This window comes from Linepithema humile, chromosome 7 (genome assembly GCF_040581485.1).
Source record: "Linepithema humile isolate Giens D197 chromosome 7, Lhum_UNIL_v1.0, whole genome shotgun sequence".
Taxonomy (NCBI): Eukaryota; Metazoa; Arthropoda; class Insecta; order Hymenoptera; family Formicidae; genus Linepithema; species Linepithema humile.
Window position 1 is genome coordinate 22,670,991 of NC_090134.1, and position 19,031 is coordinate 22,690,021.

Sequence of the window (19,031 nt, forward strand, 5' to 3'; positions counted from 1 at the left end):
AGCCCGGAGAGAGAGAAAGAGAGGGAGAGATATGCGTGTTGCACAACGCAAGCACACAGCTGTGCGCGGAATGCGCGCTCAGGGACAATCGACGAAGAAAGTCACGAACGGGAATGAAGGAAAGAAGGAAGGAAGGAAGGCGGGATGGGCACCGAATGGCGCGGCAGGGCGCGTCATTGTGTCGTTTCCATAAACAAAAGGCCTCAACACCACGGAATTAGAAAACGGACGAGCGAAACGGGCTAAACGATGTACGCGCGGTTTACGACGCGCAGCGTTTACGCAACCGCGTTAAAAAAAGCGATGAGAACGCGCGGAATCGTCGTCGTTGTCGTCATTATTGTATGATAATACGTTATGAAGCAGAACGGGAGAGTATCACGGAGAAACAAAGGAAACCTTCGGCGCTTATCGCTCGCGATCCGCTCGTTATTATCGGAGCGTCGGGGGACCGCGAGCTCCGAGATCGCGCTCGCGGAACTTTGTCCGTGATCGATAGAAAAGAGGACGGGAACGTAACTGTTTGTCGTTGTTATAACTTACACTTTTCACCGCGAAACACCGTGCCTTCTCATCGCGCTCCGCGCGCGCGCTGCTATCCACCTACTGCGTCATTCTACGAGCGCGCGACTGGCTGACGAAAGGACGGACGACACTGACTGGGCAATGATGTCACAAGCACCGTGCGCGACCGCGACGGATCTCCGCACACGGATCACTTCTTCTTCTTCTTATTTCTCTCCTCCTTCCGGGAGGAAAAACGCGCACACGACGCGTTCTCGCACGAAGCAAGCAGCGCACTTCACTCCGTTCTTCTTAATGTGGTAGACGCGAATGACGGGCATACACATACGCGCGCGCGCGCGCGCGATCTGCCTGCCCTCGGCGTGTACACACACGCAATCTTTTTCTCTCTCCTTGTCTCTCTCTCTCTCTCTCTCTCCCTCGATGTTTCTCGCGGAACGGGCGAAATTTGCGGACGCGGATTCGCCGCTGGTTACGCGTTAGTGCGCGCCAACATATCGCGCGCCGCCACGGGCTGCTTTGGTGTCGGAAGAACGAAAACAATAATCAGCTGATTCAGCGACGCGGTGATGCAGGGACGTGGGAGGGGGGAGAGAACGGCGAGAGAGAGAGAGAGAGAGATCGGTCCCGCGATCGGAAACAAAATGCGAACGTTCTTTGCTGCCATTCAAATTTGCACAATTCATTTTGCGCAAGTGAGCTCGAGTATTTTTTTAAGAATTTCATTGCTGTTGCTAACAAGAATCTATCTTCAATCGTTGCTAAATTTTCAAAATGTAATAGGATTATGTCTTGTCAATAGTGAAATGCACACATTTTCATAATAATAATAATGAAAAATGTGCACATACATACATGTACATATTCCTTCTTATCGTTATAAAATTTTGATTGATTTGCGTTGCACGTCAAATATACTTTCTGTATTAATATTTTATAATTGTTTGCATATTTTTACAATAACAAAAAACCACAAAGTTGAAGTTCGAGAAACTTGAGTGTGCGTCAAAGACATTTTCTACAATTATAGAATTATTCGATTGTTAGAAAAAGAATTGTAGGAACATTCACATTATAGAAACTATCATGTAGAAACTAAAATAATTACAGAAACAAGCTGCAAGATGCGAAGAGTAAACACTTCCAGTAGATGCTGCATATGAGGAAAAGGAGAACGCCTTTCTAGCGCAACACTGAACGCAATTTTTTTTCCTAAGCCGCATACATTAAGCCGGTCTCACGATGTTCACCGTGACCTGCTTTAATTTAATCGTAATTGTGCTGATACACAACACCGTCGCACGTCCTAATTTCTTACTGATTATTGTCGATGATCTAAGGACCACTCTGAGATGTTACGGTGACGCAAATGCGTACACGCCGAATATAGATGGCTTGGCTAAGGACAGCATTATCTTCAACGAAGCATTCGCACAGGTCTTTATCTTTCCCTGCACAATTCACTTCAATTTCAACACTTTACTTTTTGCTCAGCGCGTAAAGGAAGTGATGTTGTTGTAGCAAGCCTTATGCGCGCCCAGCAGGAACTCCTTCCTGACGAGCAGAAGACCAGACACTCTTCGACTTTACGATTTCTATAATTACTGGCGTGATACAGTTGGTAATTACACCACATTACCGGAACACTTGAAGAACAATGGATACACCACGATGTCCATAGGGAAGGTATTCCATCCAGGTAGAACGAAAACTTGCACAGTTCCATTTTTCTATGATTTTTAAGGCGAGAACACAATCGTTGTTGCAAAATTCACAAATATCCTTTTAATAACAGATTCTTTGTCTTCGACACTTTCGCCGAAGAAAAATCAACTCCGAAACAATCATTAAAGTGATACATTCGCGATTTTTGAGACACACTTGCGTCTGTTACAGGTATAAGTTCGAATGGATCCGACGACAGTCCTTATTCCTGGACTGAGAAGCCTTTTCATCCATATACAAATCGGTACAAAAATGCTCCTGTCTGCAAGACAACTTCGCAGTCAGAAGCGGCAACCAATCTCGTAATGTGCTACAAGATATTTCTAAATATTCTACATATAGAAAACATCTCTGTATATAATATTTTACAGATATGTCCGGTATACGTCTCGGCCATGCCAAACAAAACATTGCCCGACATCGAGACGTTGCGAGAAGCGAGGAAATTCATACGCAAGCATAGAAGAGATTCGAATCCTTTCTTCCTGGCTGTCGGCTTTCAAAAACCTCATGTACCGCTCAAGTATCCTCAACGCTATCTAAGTACACTGTAACTTTTACTAATTATAACACTAATCGTTTGATTACCACAAGAAATCCAAATACTAAATCTTGTTTAAAAATTACTAACGACATTGTGATCAATCGTAGCACAGAACTCAAATACCTAAACTGTTAATCAGTTGCTTATCTTTCAATATAGAAATATAATGCTGAATGGCAACGCTAAATCTCATATAAAGATATAAAAAAGCACAGCGCGCATCACGCGCATTGATAATTTTATAAATTGCAATAAAGTCGCTTTTTGGTAATCAAACAATTGAAAACAATTGAAAAATTAATTTCTTCGCAATGAAAATATAACAATTTGTAATAATACTTTACAATCGTTGTAAGATGTTAAAATTGTGCATAATGTAATGCTTGTAAACGCAGAGTACCATCCGATACAAAAATTCAAGATGCCTGAGCCGTATCTGTGGCCAGACGACGTGAATAATGTTGCTTATAATCCCTGGACCGATCTTCGATGGAGAAGAGACGTGGCGAAGTTGAAACTGAAGTTTCCGTGGGAAAGAATACCAGGTACGGATACATTTGTTCCATATTTAAATGTGCATCACTACATCTTTATTTCTCATCGATTATTGCATTTTTAGAGAAATTTGGTAAGCTAATTGTCCAATCGTACTACGCGGCCGTGTCTTACATCGACAATATGATCGGCAAGCTCATACATCAGCTGCACGTTTCAATGATTCGAGAGAATACTATCGTAATATTAACATCTGATCACGGTACGTTTGATTAACACATACAAAATAATAGTATTCTGTAACTTAACATTGTGTGAACGTTACAGGCTGGGCACTCGGGGAACACGCCACTTGGTCTAAATATAGCAACTTTGACGTTGCTGTGCATGTACCTCTGATAATATCGATTCCAGCAGTCACATTTAGCATTGATAATTACAGCGAATATGCAAAATCTGCAGATCGCGCGAAATATAACGCAGCAGTGAGGAGCGGTGGTGGATTTGGGAATAAAACCGACTCGAAATACATGATGTTGAAATACGTCAGAAAGATCGGCGCTTGGAAAACGTACAAAAATACGGAATACATAATCAAAGGTGAAAAGACTTTCCCGGGCATTCAACAGAAATGCAACAAATGCGCGGAGAGCGGCGCAGTGAATTCTAAAAATTGTCGAGCGACAAACGCTGTCGTGGAACTCGTCGATATATTTCCGACGATCGCAGATCTGGCAGGTGTTCCCATACCGGTGTGCCAAACTAATGATCAACGCTCGAGAAATATTTCCGCATATCGAAAGGAAGCGTCGAATCCTTGCAGCGAGGGTATCACGCTTTTACCGCTTATAAAAAGTACGCTAAGGTGTCAGGTAAGATGTATTTCTTATTCGGCACAATTATGTTTTTATACAAAATAAAAATACCGCATTCTTATCTTCATACAAAAATTCAGAATACATCTTGGAAGGAGGCGGCGTTCAGCCAATACCCGAGACCGGGAATTCAACCTACGTTACATCCCAACAGCGATAAGCCTCGTTTGAAAGACATAAATATAATGGGTTACACTTTGAAGACCAGCGATTATCGATACACCGCGTGGATACCGTTCGCGCACGAGACGTGCAAACCAGATTGGGATATCATTATCGCAGAGGAACTGTACGATCACAGAACTGACAGAGCGGAAGATTTCAACATAGTGGCTTCGCCGAAAATGCTAAGCACGAAAAAATATCTTAGATCATTGTTAAGAAAAGGATGGAGAAATGCTCTTCCAAGATCTTCAAAATCTCAACACTAATATTTTCATATAACATCAAACTAAATAACGCATTTAGCATTGCATCGCTGTGTTATAGATATTTAGACAGATATAAGAGATGCATGTAACAAATAATTTATAAATTATGAATTAAAGGAATTAAGTTCGTATTATATATCAGCACTAATTAATTACAGAATTAATCAATTATAGTTCGTTTATTTAAAAAAATCGTAAATTTATAAGGTATTTCTTACAAAGATATGTGTAATATTTAAAATATAAACATATTTAACAAAAAATACCTTTAAAAAATGATGATTGTAATTAATGATTCTAATTAATTGCAACCAAAATTAACAAATTCTGCAGTACATATGGGCTTCTTCGAAATGTGTCTTACTCTAGTACAAAGACTTCCTACCAAGATTTTAAATAGTGATATACAGGGTCTTCTAAACGAAACGTATTATTAATAGCAGATTCCTGAGAGCCTTTGCAGATGAAAATTTTAATACTAGAACGTCGAGTTCATATAATATTTCTTGAAGGAAAAGTGTTTACATCTGTTTATCAATTAGATTTTTAACAACAAGCATATCCAAACTTGTTGCGCATTGAAAATATCCTCAAACATTACCTCTTCGATATTGATATAATTTCTGTATTATTATTGAAACGACTTTATATAACGAGAGATACGTTCAGTTTGGAACATCCTGTATATGGTATACCTAGATACATATCACTTTTACATTGCCTGTACAATAAAAGATGCAAATTTTGCAATTCGTATAATGCATACAAAATTAATTAACTATATATTGATCTTAAAAATATAATGCTATAACTATCTTTTATATTATACGAGAAATCAGCTCAAAATGTACGTAGTGTAATTATACGTGATGTGACTTCAGCTTATAGCTTATGGATTTATATTTCACTTAGTGATAATACCGTTCCTCTCTATAATAAATTAGTTATATAGGAAACCTACTCTTCTTTATCTTTACTCTTATCAGTTGATTGTACTGATACTTGTGCGTTTGATGTACTCGCGTTACTTGTAGTGGGTATCTGTCAATACAAATAGCGTAATTATAATCAATAAATTGTGCGAAGAAAGGAATTTGTATTATCAATGTTAATTAAAATTTATCATTCAGCTCATGTAAAAAAAATCATGACTTTATTGCAAAGATATCTAATAAAAATGTTTGAAAAATAAACGCTATACATATTTAATAAAAGATCACAAAAATACGACGACTGATCCAATTGCAGTTATAATAATAAATTAGCAAATTATAAAGTGTGTATAAGATTATTCGACTTTCTGCTATACGATAAAGCAGTAGAATAATGTATAATATTATACCTCAATTATATCGATCGTTTCCTTGCCTACATAATTGTTAGCCGTTGAAACTTTTGGATATGTAAACGGATTCGTCACTAGGTCTGGCCTCTGTGCTACATTCGGCTGTACGTTCGCACGTTCGTACGTTTTATTAACGTTTACATAACCTCCCGATGCAAGCAGTTGATTCAGTTGTGATATTTGTTGCTGCAAAACACGAAAATGATAAATATTTTGAAAAAGTGCACAATTCAATGTACAGATAGACCACAATTATACTTACATGTGCATTGATGTTGCCCGCTGTATGTGGCATCATCTGTTTTTGTTGATAGTTCTTTGTTAAAAGAATATTGTGTTATAAAAATTATGCATTCCATATAAAAAAATATATTTAAACTAATGAAAATACATTGAAGAAAACTAACAATGAAACAACTTATTAAATTATTAATATTAATAAGCAGATAAACTATTACCTGCTGCATATTCATTGGATTTCTCATAGGTTGCTTAAGCGCAGCTTGTTTCTCCCAATAATTGTACGTGTCTATTACGGCACGATTTGTCATCAACTTTAATTGCTCCGGTGTTGCATTAGGATACTACAAAAAATACCCCCAATCATAAATAACTTGCTTGAGTAATATCTTACAGTTGATTGTACACATTACTTATATCTTTACTTACTTGTTCACGGCACAATTCATGGATGGTTTCATACTCGGACTGAATTCCTTGCTGCATCATGCCGGCGTTCATCATATACTGCTGTAGAAGGAAGTTCTGATGAGCCGAATTAAACGAGTTTATAGGCGGTTTTCCCTTCTTCTCCTCTTCATATTCCAACCAAGCCTGTTTACGTTCCTCTTCATCTAATTCCTCTTCGGCCTGTTAAACGTCAATTTATTACACATAAAATACGAAGATAAAGATTTTCTAACGAAATAATATTTCTTGCCTTAAAATTTTTCAGAGTCACAAGCACCATTATCTGTACGCAATTTAAATTACATTTTATTCGATAACAATTTGAACCGAATGTTTCAGCCTTACATTGGATTCTTTTCAGTCGTAACATGCAAAAAAATATTTAATTGAAATTGTTGAATGAAATATTATTTAAGTTGAGCAAATAATCACGCTTGTAGCTCTTGATAGTTTTCCTTTTAATTTATAGCTTTAAAAATCATTTTTATTATTTTTGATTTTGTTATTTAATTAATTTAATTAATAACAAAATCAAACTTAATTAATTTATTTAAAATCAACAAATCTGTTCGCTTATTTAATTTCTCACCTGGTTTTTCAAGAGAGAATCGTGTTCGTGATAATTTTCCACGACATCCTTGTATCTTAAAAGTATGTCCGCCAACAATCTGTCTTTAGGCAAATTCAGCGTAGGCTTGTCCTCGCCACTCTTGTATGGCTCCAACATATACAATTCGCTTAGCTCGTAAGTACTGAAATGTCGATCGATTTGCTGCTCGTCCACGACCCGGCACGAGAGCGAGAGCTTTGTGACTTGACGATTGTAGATCTTCTCTTCCATCGTGCCCGCCGCGAGGAATCGATACACGTAACACGGCTTCTTTTGGCCGAATCTGATAACAATCATATTAATAAATCAGAAACGAACGACTTGAAGTAACGATAAAATCGGATAATCGAAAAAAGTACCTGTATACTCGAAATATGCTCTGTACATCATGCGAGGGATTCCAACTGGCATCGAATATAATCACTCTGTTCGCCGCGGTCAGATTTATGCCCAATCCTCCAGCGCGTGTGGATATAAGAAACAACCTAGCCCTCGTATTGGTGGGCTTGTTGAAAATTTTACACCAAATACTCCGATTTTCGGCCGACGTCTGACCGTCCAGTCGGAAGTAATCGAGGCCCAAAGACCAGCTTCCGGTATGACTGTTCAGTGTCTTCAACGATGTGTCCTTCTGAGTCTGATCATCTATTCGTCTGAGAAACTCCTCGATTAGAGTGAGGGAATATAGAGATTGCGAAAATATGAGCCTGTGGAGTGATAAATGCAACAATAACAATAAACAGACATTACGCAATCGTTCTTACCGCACAATAATTGTTAATTGCTAAATACGCACAGTTTATCACCGATCTGTTCGCATTCCTTTACAATTTCGAAGACGAGCGACAATTTAGCGGATACCCGGAGGTCCTCGAAATGCTCCGGTTGCACAAACTGTGTCCACCATTCCGCTTCTGAAATCGGAGCCTCCTCTCTAACCTCCTCCTCTGGCTCGTCTTCTGGAAATTAAGGCAACATTTCAATTTTTTTTTCATCAATGTTTTATCAATTTATTCTTTAAGAACAAACTGCACGAAACATCATTCATTGCGAAAACTTACCGCCAGGATTGTTCCTCGTTTTACGCTTGGGAACTTCATCGATAGCCTGAACATCACTGTCGCTATTTGAATTGCTGCTGTCACCTGCATCAGACGTGTCGTCATCAATAAAATCTCTCAAGGAACCTTCCGAATCGCTCGTGAGTTTTTTCTCATTAGCCTTCTCTATTTTCGCTGCGTTCCAACGCAAAACCATGGGATGCGTCCAGATCCGTTGCAATGCCTGGTAATCCGCGAAAAGAGTTCCTCCTCCACCAGAGTTCTGTTTACGGTTTCTACAGTGAAAAAGCATATAGCAATGTAATTAGTTTGATTAGAAGGTGATCGTCAAGTGTCACTTAATCGAGAAGAAGGACACGATAAATATGTATGTCATCTCGAATTTACGTACCTCGCGAGATTGGCTAAGTAATACTCGTACATTTTAATTTGTATGTCCGTCAGTTGAACGAAAATCACATACTCCTGCTTGGGCGGTAAAAATGGTGTGAGCACAGAGTAATCGAACCTCTGTACGCTGCCCTCCAACATCTTGTGCAACACATGCGCACGCTTTTTCATTATTTTGACATCGTAAGTAGTGGAATCGTCGAACTGACCGTTCTGTATCGGATTCACAAATCTGTTCAAAAACTCTTTCTTCGTGCCCAACAGATTGGGCTTCACAAACTGTACCATGCAGTGATCTGCAAATTCAAATCGAGCGGCTGTGTAAACACTCGCTTTTATAAAAATGTACAATCGACCAATTGTTCTTCTGAACAAGTTACTTACATTCTATTAAATTATTTTGCAGCGGTGTCCCAGTCAGCACTATGCGTCTCAAAGTCTTCACTCTTCTCATGCACTTACTTATCGCGGACTCCTCGTTTTTCAATAAGTGACCTTCATCGCAGACAACAAGATCCGCGCCTGGATCCACTAAATATTGTTCTATCGCTTCCCTCATTCCCTTTCGAATGTTCTTATTCGGCCTGGTGAGATTGCGGAACATTTCGTAACCGAGGATCATCACGCCACCGGTTTTCTGCCATCTTTGCAACTGGTATTTTCTCTCGAAATTCTTTTTGAACCTGGAAATATTATTATTTGTTTGCATATTTATCGTTGAAACTCAGATCGCAAATTGTACGGCACTTTTCCGGTCAAAATTACAGACAAAAAGATGTATACTTAAAACTCGCATATACTCGCCTTAATTTTAAATACTGCATCACTATTTCTCATTATTTTAACATAACAAATAGCAAAAGAAATCAAGCTTAAAAAAGCTGCGGACACAACAGTATATTAGAATAAACTCACTTCGTCAGCTCGTACACTTCGATATCGTCCAAATCCTTCAGCCACGAGTTGTACTCATTTCGCCAGTTAAGCACCGTGCTCAAGGGGCAAACTATCAATACTGTTTTAACGCCCAGCTCCTCCTGAGTGAGGAGGGTGTACGTCAGAGCGATCACTTGCAACGTCTTACCCAGACCCATACAATGGGCGATTATACATCCGGATCCAGACGTGGTCTTCGCTCTCTCGAGAGACTCGTAGCAGGCGTCCCACATGAATTTTATGCCTTGAGCTTGATGCGGTTTCAGACGTTTCACCAACCCCTCGTGCACGCTTACGAGCTCTTTCTTCGTTTCCGTATCAAAGTCCAGGACCAGCTTATCCACTTTCTCCTCTCCAGCGAGTCTCATCTCATACATATCATTATACTGTGACAAAAAAAAATAGCTGTGTAATATATGCATTAATCAGGGGGAAAATTTGTAACGCAGTCACAAGATATACCAGCGCTTGACGTTCAGCGATACGTTTAAGCCTTTCCTCCTCTTCCTTGGCAGCCAATTTAGTATCCTCCGCTACTTGCTTGTCTTTCCAAACTTTTCGGATGTTTTTTCGACCACTTTTACCGGGCGTAGATCCTTGCGAATTATTCACCTCGATTTTACAATCACTACTGTCGCTGTCGGATGCCATTTTCTTAATTCGTTTCCGCTTTGGTTTCGGTCTGCAAGTTATGCCAAATATTATTAGCACAAGTTTCTAAAATTAAAAAATGGATAAGTATGATGTATATATTTACTTCTCTTCCTCCGACGAATTATTACCGCCACGTTTGCGTTTCTGTTTATCATCTGAATCTTCGGATGTGTTATCTGAATCTTCGGAACTACAGTCCGTCAGTTTGATGTCCGAATCGGAATCCAAGATTCTCCGCTTGGTCTTTTTCTTCTTTCTCTTCTTCTTAGATATCTCTTGTTCTTTGTCATCTTCGTCGGAATCGCTGCTGCAAAAGATTTCAAGCAAAATTGTTTGTCGTTTCTAAAATAAAATTAATTGGCTAGCAAGTGAACAAGCTTACTTATTCTGTTCCACTTCTTTTTGTTTCTTATTCCATTTTTGCTTTTCGGCTTCGGATTCAGTGTCAGAGAATTTCATTGTCAATATCTTATCTTTCCTCCAATTTTTGCTAGTTTTGTCTTTCTTGTCCTAAAACATTTGAGAGAAAATCAATATTTCTTTTAACGCTCATTTCATATATCAATATAAAAAAAACAATAGAATTAAGAATACAACTTTACACTCTAAAGACTATAATAAAATTAGTCTTTTTAAAAATGATAAGACTCGGCAAATAATAAAATTATAAAACAAAAGGAGCCAAAACGCTTGATATCAGTGCGAATAAACTTGTATTGAGTTATAAAAACATTAAAATGAACATCGTTGTTTGATTGTTTTGGCTCCTTTTGCTCCTGTCGTTTTATAATTTTATTAGTCTTTTTCTTCTTATATTCTATTTGTTTACACTTTTTATTGAATTATAAGTTAATTTTATAAATTATTATGCCTTACATCATCCTTCTTTTCTTCCTGTTTTTCAGTCTTCTTCCGTTTCGTTTTATCTTCTGTGTTTTTATTTTCATCGTCTTTATGCGTACCATCATCGCTATCATCGAGTAATTCCACTTCTTTTTCTAAATTTAAATAATACAACATTCGGAATAAATAAACCAAAATAAACTCACAAAATAATTGTATATAATATTGTTACTAATGAATTATCTTAGTCTTTATTCAATTTTAAATAAATGTTACTGTAGAAATCTTATTTGATTGAGTTTTGCCAAAGATTTTTGCTAAATTTCAAAAGTTGGAAATTTATGAAAAAGGAAAACTCTATTTTTTTTTAAAACGATTTCGGATGTGCTAAAAAATGTAGTCGTGAAAGAAGTTGTGCCACGCGCTTCAAACACTACATTTGAGAACATTCTTTAATGCATAACAATTTCTTTCCCACTAATAATAAATTGATCTTACCATCTGAATCAGAAGAATTTAATAGATTCTCTTTCGCAATTCTATTTGCCTCTGATATCAGAGTCTCATTAGATACAGGCGCACCTATTTCTTTTATTTTCTCAAGATGAACTGATTCGTCGGAACTAAGATCCGCTCTTTCCACTTTGATTGCCAAGGCATCATCATTCTCTATTCTTTTCAAATGATCCATCAAAGTCTCTTCGGCTTGCTTTTCCTTGCGTTTACTCGAATTTTTCCGTTTATTTGATAACGCATCATCATCGTCATCTGTATTGGATTCTTTTTCCTTTCTGTTGCGTCTCTTTTCGATATTATCCAGATTAACAAGACTGAAAAGGACAATGGATATAAGGTACTTTGGACAATGACCAATTAATACGATAAATGTCTTGTGAAAAATTTATTTTGTAAAAAAATTAATATCCTTCACCATAAATATGCAAGATATAAAGTGTAAAGCATACAACAGTAACGCATAAAAATCAGTGTATCGCCAGAACTAAATATTATTCATATTCTTTTTTCAATTATTTTACATTTACTCATGACTGCAAATATACAAGGTAATGCAACACAAACATTTTTCCACTTACTTGAACCGAAGAATTGTCAATATGGAGAAGTATTACGTGAATCGATATACAAACATCATTTAAAATACAAATTGTATTTAGAAACAATTATGCAATTAAATTCTTTATTTACGCAATTCAACTTTGAATGAAAATCTTTCCTTCGTTATATCCTTCGTTTTTGCAAAAGAATGCACCGTTAGTTGAAATTTGAAGAAATTTGAAATTTTGAAGAAATAGTATAGCAAATATACTTTTATTCTACATCCGCTATTTGTTCATGTGATCAGATATAATTAAACATGTGAGTTTTTTTTACTTTAGTTAATCAGTTAATTTCTAAAATGTATATACTTTTTTCTATGGGTCTCATTATCAAACAAGCTAAGTGAAAAATGTCGAATCTCATTGCATTACTTCGTAAACATAACAAAATCATCACAGAAATATCTTGTGTATGCTGTGTAATGTAGGAACTAATAATGTAACGCTAATATCAAACGCTCGAATCAACACGTTTATGAAATAATTCGGAAGAATTTTGTTAGATCTTTAAAGTGCAAAATTCTTTTTATCAATATCTTTGTATGTATAAATAATACAAAAAATATCCAAAATATTAGAATTAACGACAACGAACAATAAATCCTCCACACAGTGGATTATAGAAAAAGTTGAACATTACTATATACCTTAGATCCTTAAATAAATGCATTATACTGTATTATACTGAAAATTCAAATAAAATAACAGTTAAATTACTTCGAACGAGGCAAGACAACAGATAATGATTTTAAAAAATATTCTCGATACCTTTTAAACGCCTTTTGTTCCAGATATTCTCGTGACTTTCGTAACGCATATGAATGACGACTGAGAAGCTTTTCGTTCAATGGCATCAAGTGCACCTTGCACGACATTCTTAATTTTTCGTCGTTCCTGTAGTAAGAATTTTTGTTTAGCTGAAGTTTCTTTTTTTTCTTCAAAGGCGTTGACAAATCTCCGTCATCCTCAGGCTCGTGATTACGCTTAGAACGCTTTGTGTTTTGTGCGACGCGAGCTGTATCTGCCTCTGGCTCAGAATCGGAGTTTTCTTCAGAGGACGATGCCAATAGTGCCTGTTTTGCTTTCAGATTTTCGATGCAGAGACGCGATTCATTCTTTCCGTCTTCCGATTCCGACGACGATAAAATATCAATGTCTGAACTCGATTGTTCCAAAACAGCTTGCTTTTTCTTGGCATTTTCTTTGCTCGAAGAAACGATATCGTTATCCGGTTGACCGCTGTTTTCTCTTCCGAGTATCTGAGTTTCAGCTTTAGTAAAACTATTCTTCGCCGAACCCTTCATCTTCCGATTAATCGGTAAGATTACCGTACTAGTATTGCTGTCAGAATCATCACTTTTTGCTCTTTTCTTTCCGATATTGTCCGCGTTTACGTCTTCGTTGGAGAATGTTGTGGAATGCGTTTCGCTGAAATCGGATTCCGGTAATGTTTTCTTCGCCACTGCTTCGGTATCGCTCGAGTCCGCTGCGGTGGACTTTGCCTTCTTAGGTGTATCATTTACGATTGGTCCTTCCGCATCATGAATGTTTTCTTCCTTCCTTCCTTCCTTTTCATCATTCGCAGATGCGGATTCTACTTTGTCTTGATCATCTCGACTCGGCGAATCCTTTTCGTTTTCGCTATTATGGGATGAAAGTGATATTTTAAGTCTTTTACTCGAAACTTCAGTCTCCTGACAAGACAAAGTTTTGGATTTTTTTGAAGAATCAACTTTCGACAAAGATCTTGTCATATCAGACTTCGCTTTTTCATGTATTTCTTGTTCTTTCGTTTGATCCTCTATCCCATTCTTGGAAGTATCGGAAGATGCATCAAACATATCCGTGGACTCATTAATTATGTTTTCCCTAGAATTATCATCCGACGTTTTCTTTTTGCTACCGTCCCGAAAAGGAGAATCTTCAATCTCGGTTTCGTTGACAGAAGTATCGATGTTCGCATCCGCCTGCTCATCATTCCGCGAATTGTTATCTGTCGATTGTACCTCATTGTCACTTGTATTAACAGACTTCGAAAATAATTGCTTCTTGATCGATCGTTCTTCATTCGTCTTTTTTTCTTTCGCAGTACCTAATACAGGAGAAGCGGTTGCATCACGCGAATCATTTGCATCACTATCCTTCGAGTTATCCATTAATGTTTGATTTGCATCAGTCTTGGCGCTATTTTGACTATCTTTTCCCTCTTTTTTCGCCGATCTCATTTCGTCTGCTGAAAATATCTCGTCACTGTCGCACTCCGATACGTCCTTCTCTACTTGTTCTTTTCTGGTGGCGGAATGCTGATCTTTGCTGATTGAGCGTTCTTTACGTACATAGGTTTCTTCCTCCGACGTTTCTTCATCAGCATCGCTTACTATTTCCTGCGATTTTTTCGCGACAGCTTTTGTTCTATTTTTAGATTTAGACCATGATTCATAAAACGTGGTTAATTTCTGATTTTTCGTTTGTAACATTGTTGACAATTTTTCTATTTTTTCCGTGGACTTTATTAAAAGTTGATCCGCATCCTTTCTGCCGTACCGTTGTTCCAGAAACTGTATATACATTTGAAAATTTGAGCATATCTCTTTACATTCCTTCAGCGTTTCCTTAATGTTATCGATATTTAATTCGCTCTCTTTCATTCTACTTGCTAATATTTTCGGAGAGGGTGTATGTGTATAATCCATTTTTAAATCTACCAACGGTCTGGCCAAAAATTTATTGCCATTCACCTTCTGAAGTTTCTCCTTTTGGAATTCTTCACTCGAATTGGCATCTGAATTCTCCTTTTGAATAACAGTGATACGTCTAGTCGACTTCTGTTTTTTATATTTTATACTTTCCTCACTACTACTGCACAACATACCAACTTTTCTAGATCGTTTTTTGCTTCGACTCTTATTATCCACATTTTCAGATTCATTGTCAGAAGAATCAGTATAGTTGTGACTGTTTCTTTTGCTTTTTAGTTTTTTATCAGTCTTGGTCGCTGATTTATTCGACAATGTATCGATAGAATCATTATCCGAATCAAACTTTTCCTTTCCATGTGATGCGTCTTTCTCTCTTACGTTTGATCTCAAAACTTTCTGTCTTGAAGAACTTTTGGAATTCCATCTATCAGAAGCTTTCGCCTTCTGATCTGCTCTGTTTTGTCTTTGTTTACGTAAAGTGGACCTATTCGAACATGGAGTAGATGAACTTTCACTAGACGAATCTGTCAAATACACTGCAGACTTGACTCTTCGTGTCGATCTCACAATCTGTTCTTCCGGCAAATCATTGCCCGAGTCATCGCATATACTACTTAAAATCTTTTGTATTCTTCCCTGTTTTTTTAATCGTTCCTTCTCAGATGGAAACATACGTCTGTCAATCTTCCTGCTGCTTCTTCTGTTATTCTTTCTGAAACAGAAGATCCATTCTATATGCCATTTATCTTCTTTTCCTTCATACGAAAGTATTGTACACATGCATTTCTCTTGTTCTTCTTTAACTCGTTCATTTTTGGAACTTTTAGTATCTGTCAGCCAGAAATGTAGCTAAAAATGTGATAGATCTTATTTTGCTCTTCTATTTCTCACATCTTGTTCTTATATAATTGTCTTAAGTTTGTTCTGTTAAATTATAACAGAACAGACTAACAGTATCAATTAAAAATTATAAAATAATGCATGCTATACAGTTTACTAGATATTGTAATATACTATATTAAATATTAAATCATGCAAAATTTGACCTCTGCATTATTAAGTCGCTACAATTCTATTAATTGTGCAAGCTTTTAATATTAACTTGCTAATAGATATAGTGACTATCAGCAAGTAATATATACTAGTATGCTATAGTATTCCATACATCATCATAAGCTCAATAAATGTATAATGTGCCAAATAAAAGTATAACAGTGATTTTAAATTTTACAAGCAATGTTTATATATTTAATCATACTTACTTAGAAAGAGAATCCATTACAGCAGCACATACAGCTCTCAACTCCCAAAATGGTTTAGAATCACACATGAAACATTTCCAATTTTCCTTTTCTGCATTCAGTAATGATAGACTTGCATTCCTTTTTATACATTTCTAGAAATAAAAAATGGTTAACATATAATCACAAAAACCTTTATATTTGAACTTTGATTAAAAATCATGCTGAATATATTACCTTACAGAATGCTGCGGAACAATTTTTGTTACTACAATCATATAATTTTTTGTTGTCACCACATATATAACAATAATTATCATCATTGTCTGATTCCTCTTCTACTTTGTTAATGCGATTCCAACATACCTGACAAAATAAAAATACAATATTTATTATAAGTACATAATTAGTAAGCAATGAATAAAGATACAATATTTATTACAATCTGATTAATAAACATACAATTAATAGAAAATAATTCATTCAAACTTTTGCTTCATATTTAAGCTTTACGTATAAAGTATAATTAATTTTATATAATATACAAATGGTAGCATCTACAAATATGTAATATCTTACTTCACATTGTAATATTCCCAGAAATGGATGTGAAAAGATTTTATTTGATTCGATATTCAATTCATTACCGCAAGAAGTACAGACTATTTGTCTGTCTTTAACAACTCTGATATCTGAATAGAAAATATATAATCTGTATTAATAAAATATAGAAATCTTGCTACATAAAAATATTGCCACAAATTCTAATACAAATAAAAATAATACATTTCAATGCATTTGTGCAAGAAGCACACTTGCAGTATTTAAGTAATATATTTGTTTTACATAAAATTATTCTAAAAGAACAACACATACAAATGCTTCTTTTACTTAATAAATATAAATACAGAAATATTAATCATTGTTTGTACTACTGAAATTATATACTTTAATTTCAATTCTAATTATATCACATGATTAACTTACCATGAAAACATTTGCCACGATACAAGAGTTCCTGTGAAGTTGCCTTAACTTCTCTCTGAAAAACCAACGAAATGTAAACATAAACAGTAGATACTACAACAAAATTAATTCAAGTATTATCAAACATATCCTTGTTACATTAATACATACATTAATTCAATAAATATTGCAAATATTTTCATATATAACTCTGAAACACAGAAATGCACATTTTTCGACAAATCTATTTCCAGAAAAAATATCGTAGAGTACAACTATAAGGTTAAAATGATTTCTGCTTGCTAAAATACAAAGGTTTAAAGAAAGAAATTGTTAGGTAAATGCCTTGAAATTTTTGCTGAATTTCATGGATTTGTAGTCCTAGGATTACCAAACTTTGCATTACACTTATTTAAGTTATAACAAAATTGAACTAAATTTCATTGAGGTTGATGAAAAATCTGTAATAACATGCATATTTAACAGATAATATTAATTAATATTTTAATAATATATATAATACTTTATGATATATTACCTTTAATGACATGACCACAGGGCGAGCAGCAACTGAAGTTCAACGCTAACGTGCTTCAACGTATTAGCGAACCAAAAAAATAGTTGATTCTAGGACAACATAAAATGGCCTTGTTCTAGTTTACTTCTCACGATTCTTCTATACCTTTTATAACACCGACACGCACAATAATTCCCGAGGATATAAATATGTACTTATATTTGATCGTATGCACAGCGAACGGTGTGCACACCGCCACTACGTTCAATTCTTTCTGCCAATCTATGTTGAATTACAAATCAAACACTCAGACGAGCAATGCTGAACTACGTTGTCGCGACGCGATAACAACGCAGTGCGGATCCATATTTCTCATCGATCGATAGGTCTGAATTTTTCTCGGAATGGCGGGAAAATGAGAATTGACTAACTGTGATTTATATGCACTATTTGCAGATCCACCTCAGTAATAACAAGTAAATTCTATAAGGCCATTGCACGTAAAAAAGTTTTAGTCGTTTTAACCATAGGTGAAAATAAATCGACCAATCACAGTGAGTAATGCAAGTGACTCGCACTACTGCTCACTGTGATTGGTCGATTTGCTTACCCCTTATGACATTAGAGCATATACTAATGAAGGGAGCGAGCTGTGCCGGATGGTGATGCAAGCAAGTAAGACAGAGAGGGGAATAGTTGGTTAGGTTGGTTATAATGTTTCTTCTGTCACACTCAGAAGCGTAAGAAGTATTTTTGGAGCCTCACACATGCGTAGGTATAGGAAAATATTGCAGGGACTTCAATGATGAGGTATTTAAATTATTTAATTATATAAATTAATGTAATATATTATGTTAATTAATTAACGTGGGAATCAAACAAAAGGCTAACATTTTGTAAGATTTCTTTGTACGATCACTAATGATCACTAAAAATGACGTCGCACGGGCAGGGATCGTATATTCATATTTCGCTACTGCCATCATCGAACAGGAGTAAGACCTGACAGACCAATCACGAATTAAAAGAAAAAGAGAGCGTAATAACCTAACTTCTCTTTCTTTGTCTCACTTGTTAGCTCGCCAGCCCGCAATGTATAAGCATAGGTGATGCTCCCTCCATTAGTATATGCTCTAAGGTTACGACTAAAACTTTTTTACGTGCAATGGCCTTAACGAAGAACAAAAGCTAATGTCTAATGTCACGCGAAACAGTTGGGATACAGCAGTAATGCGATGTTTCCTACCAGGATTCCGGCTTCAGAGCTTCACACACAGTACTGCCAGTTGAGCCGGGTTGCCCCTTCAATCCCCTCTACAAACCAGGCCGTGCACAATAACGTGTTATGAGCGCGCGGATCCTAGTA

General features: G+C 36.3%; 3 protein-coding genes across 16 annotated transcripts in view; 1 reads left to right on the forward strand and 2 right to left on the reverse strand.

The window, feature by feature from the left end:
* Nucleotides 1-681, reverse strand: part of LOC105673527 (uro-adherence factor A) — a 25,349-nt gene extending 24,668 nt beyond the window's left edge. For both annotated transcript variants that reach the window (XM_012369217.2, XM_012369213.2), the window contains exon 1: nucleotides 544-681. The gene's annotated coding sequence lies outside the window, so the exon portion shown is untranslated. The remainder of the gene's footprint in view (nucleotides 1-543) is intronic.
* Nucleotides 1-5,788, forward strand: part of Ids (iduronate 2-sulfatase) — a 6,127-nt gene extending 339 nt beyond the window's left edge. For 2 of the 5 annotated variants that reach the window (XM_012369222.2, XM_012369220.2), the window contains exons 2-9: nucleotides 1,636-1,962; nucleotides 2,047-2,224; nucleotides 2,422-2,552; nucleotides 2,622-2,793; nucleotides 3,190-3,339; nucleotides 3,414-3,551; nucleotides 3,617-4,161; nucleotides 4,245-5,788. In XM_012369222.2, coding sequence (XP_012224645.2) covers nucleotides 1,768-1,962; nucleotides 2,047-2,224; nucleotides 2,422-2,552; nucleotides 2,622-2,793; nucleotides 3,190-3,339; nucleotides 3,414-3,551; nucleotides 3,617-4,161; nucleotides 4,245-4,595 — 1,860 coding nt within the window. In that variant the 5' untranslated portion in view covers nucleotides 1,636-1,767 and the 3' untranslated portion in view covers nucleotides 4,596-5,788. Of the gene's footprint in view, nucleotides 1-117; nucleotides 252-686; nucleotides 825-1,074; nucleotides 1,221-1,635; nucleotides 1,963-2,046; nucleotides 2,225-2,421; nucleotides 2,553-2,621; nucleotides 2,794-3,189; nucleotides 3,340-3,413; nucleotides 3,552-3,616; nucleotides 4,162-4,244 lie in introns of those variants that run through there. The other 3 variants (XM_012369219.2, XM_012369221.2, XM_012369218.2) reach the window with 3 other exon arrangements.
* Nucleotides 4,756-19,031, reverse strand: XNP (ATRX chromatin remodeler XNP). Of its 9 annotated transcripts, none has more exons than XM_067359633.1 (24): nucleotides 18,912-19,031; nucleotides 17,687-17,775; nucleotides 17,170-17,224; nucleotides 16,762-16,874; nucleotides 16,420-16,548; nucleotides 16,204-16,337; nucleotides 13,011-15,653; nucleotides 11,623-11,954; nucleotides 11,158-11,279; nucleotides 10,664-10,791; nucleotides 10,385-10,588; nucleotides 10,090-10,309; nucleotides 9,607-10,013; nucleotides 9,076-9,374; nucleotides 8,693-8,987; nucleotides 8,302-8,576; nucleotides 8,037-8,199; nucleotides 7,600-7,947; nucleotides 7,220-7,523; nucleotides 6,610-6,810; nucleotides 6,399-6,524; nucleotides 6,203-6,256; nucleotides 5,938-6,126; nucleotides 4,756-5,636 (listed from the first exon to the last, which is right to left on the reverse strand). In XM_067359633.1, the coding sequence occupies exons 2-24, from the start codon at nucleotides 17,696-17,698 to the stop codon at nucleotides 5,553-5,555; spliced, it is 6,837 nt and encodes a 2,278-aa protein (XP_067215734.1). In that variant the 5' UTR covers nucleotides 17,699-17,775; nucleotides 18,912-19,031; the 3' UTR covers nucleotides 4,756-5,552. The 9 variants fall into 9 exon arrangements, with proteins under 9 accessions (XP_067215734.1, XP_012224632.2, XP_067215735.1 ...); XM_012369209.2 differs by lacking the exon at nucleotides 18,912-19,031 and adding an exon at nucleotides 17,494-17,609 and having other exon boundaries at nucleotides 10,385-10,585; nucleotides 17,687-18,233; XM_067359634.1 differs by lacking the exons at nucleotides 16,762-16,874; nucleotides 18,912-19,031 and adding exons at nucleotides 17,320-17,359; nucleotides 17,494-17,609 and having other exon boundaries at nucleotides 17,687-18,233.

Excerpts from the sequence above, each read along its gene's own strand:
- XNP (XM_012369207.2), bottom strand. The coding sequence starts at position 17,517 with ATGAAATTCAGCAAAAATTTCAAG. Across the intron at positions 6,811-7,219 it reads ATTCTCTCTTGAAAAACCAG|GCCGAAGAGGAATTAGATGA; the intron begins GTGAGAAATTAA and ends GACGTTTAACAG. Across the intron at positions 6,525-6,609 it reads ATGAATTGTGCCGTGAACAA|TATCCTAATGCAACACCGGA; the intron begins GTAAGTAAAGAT and ends TATTTTTTGTAG.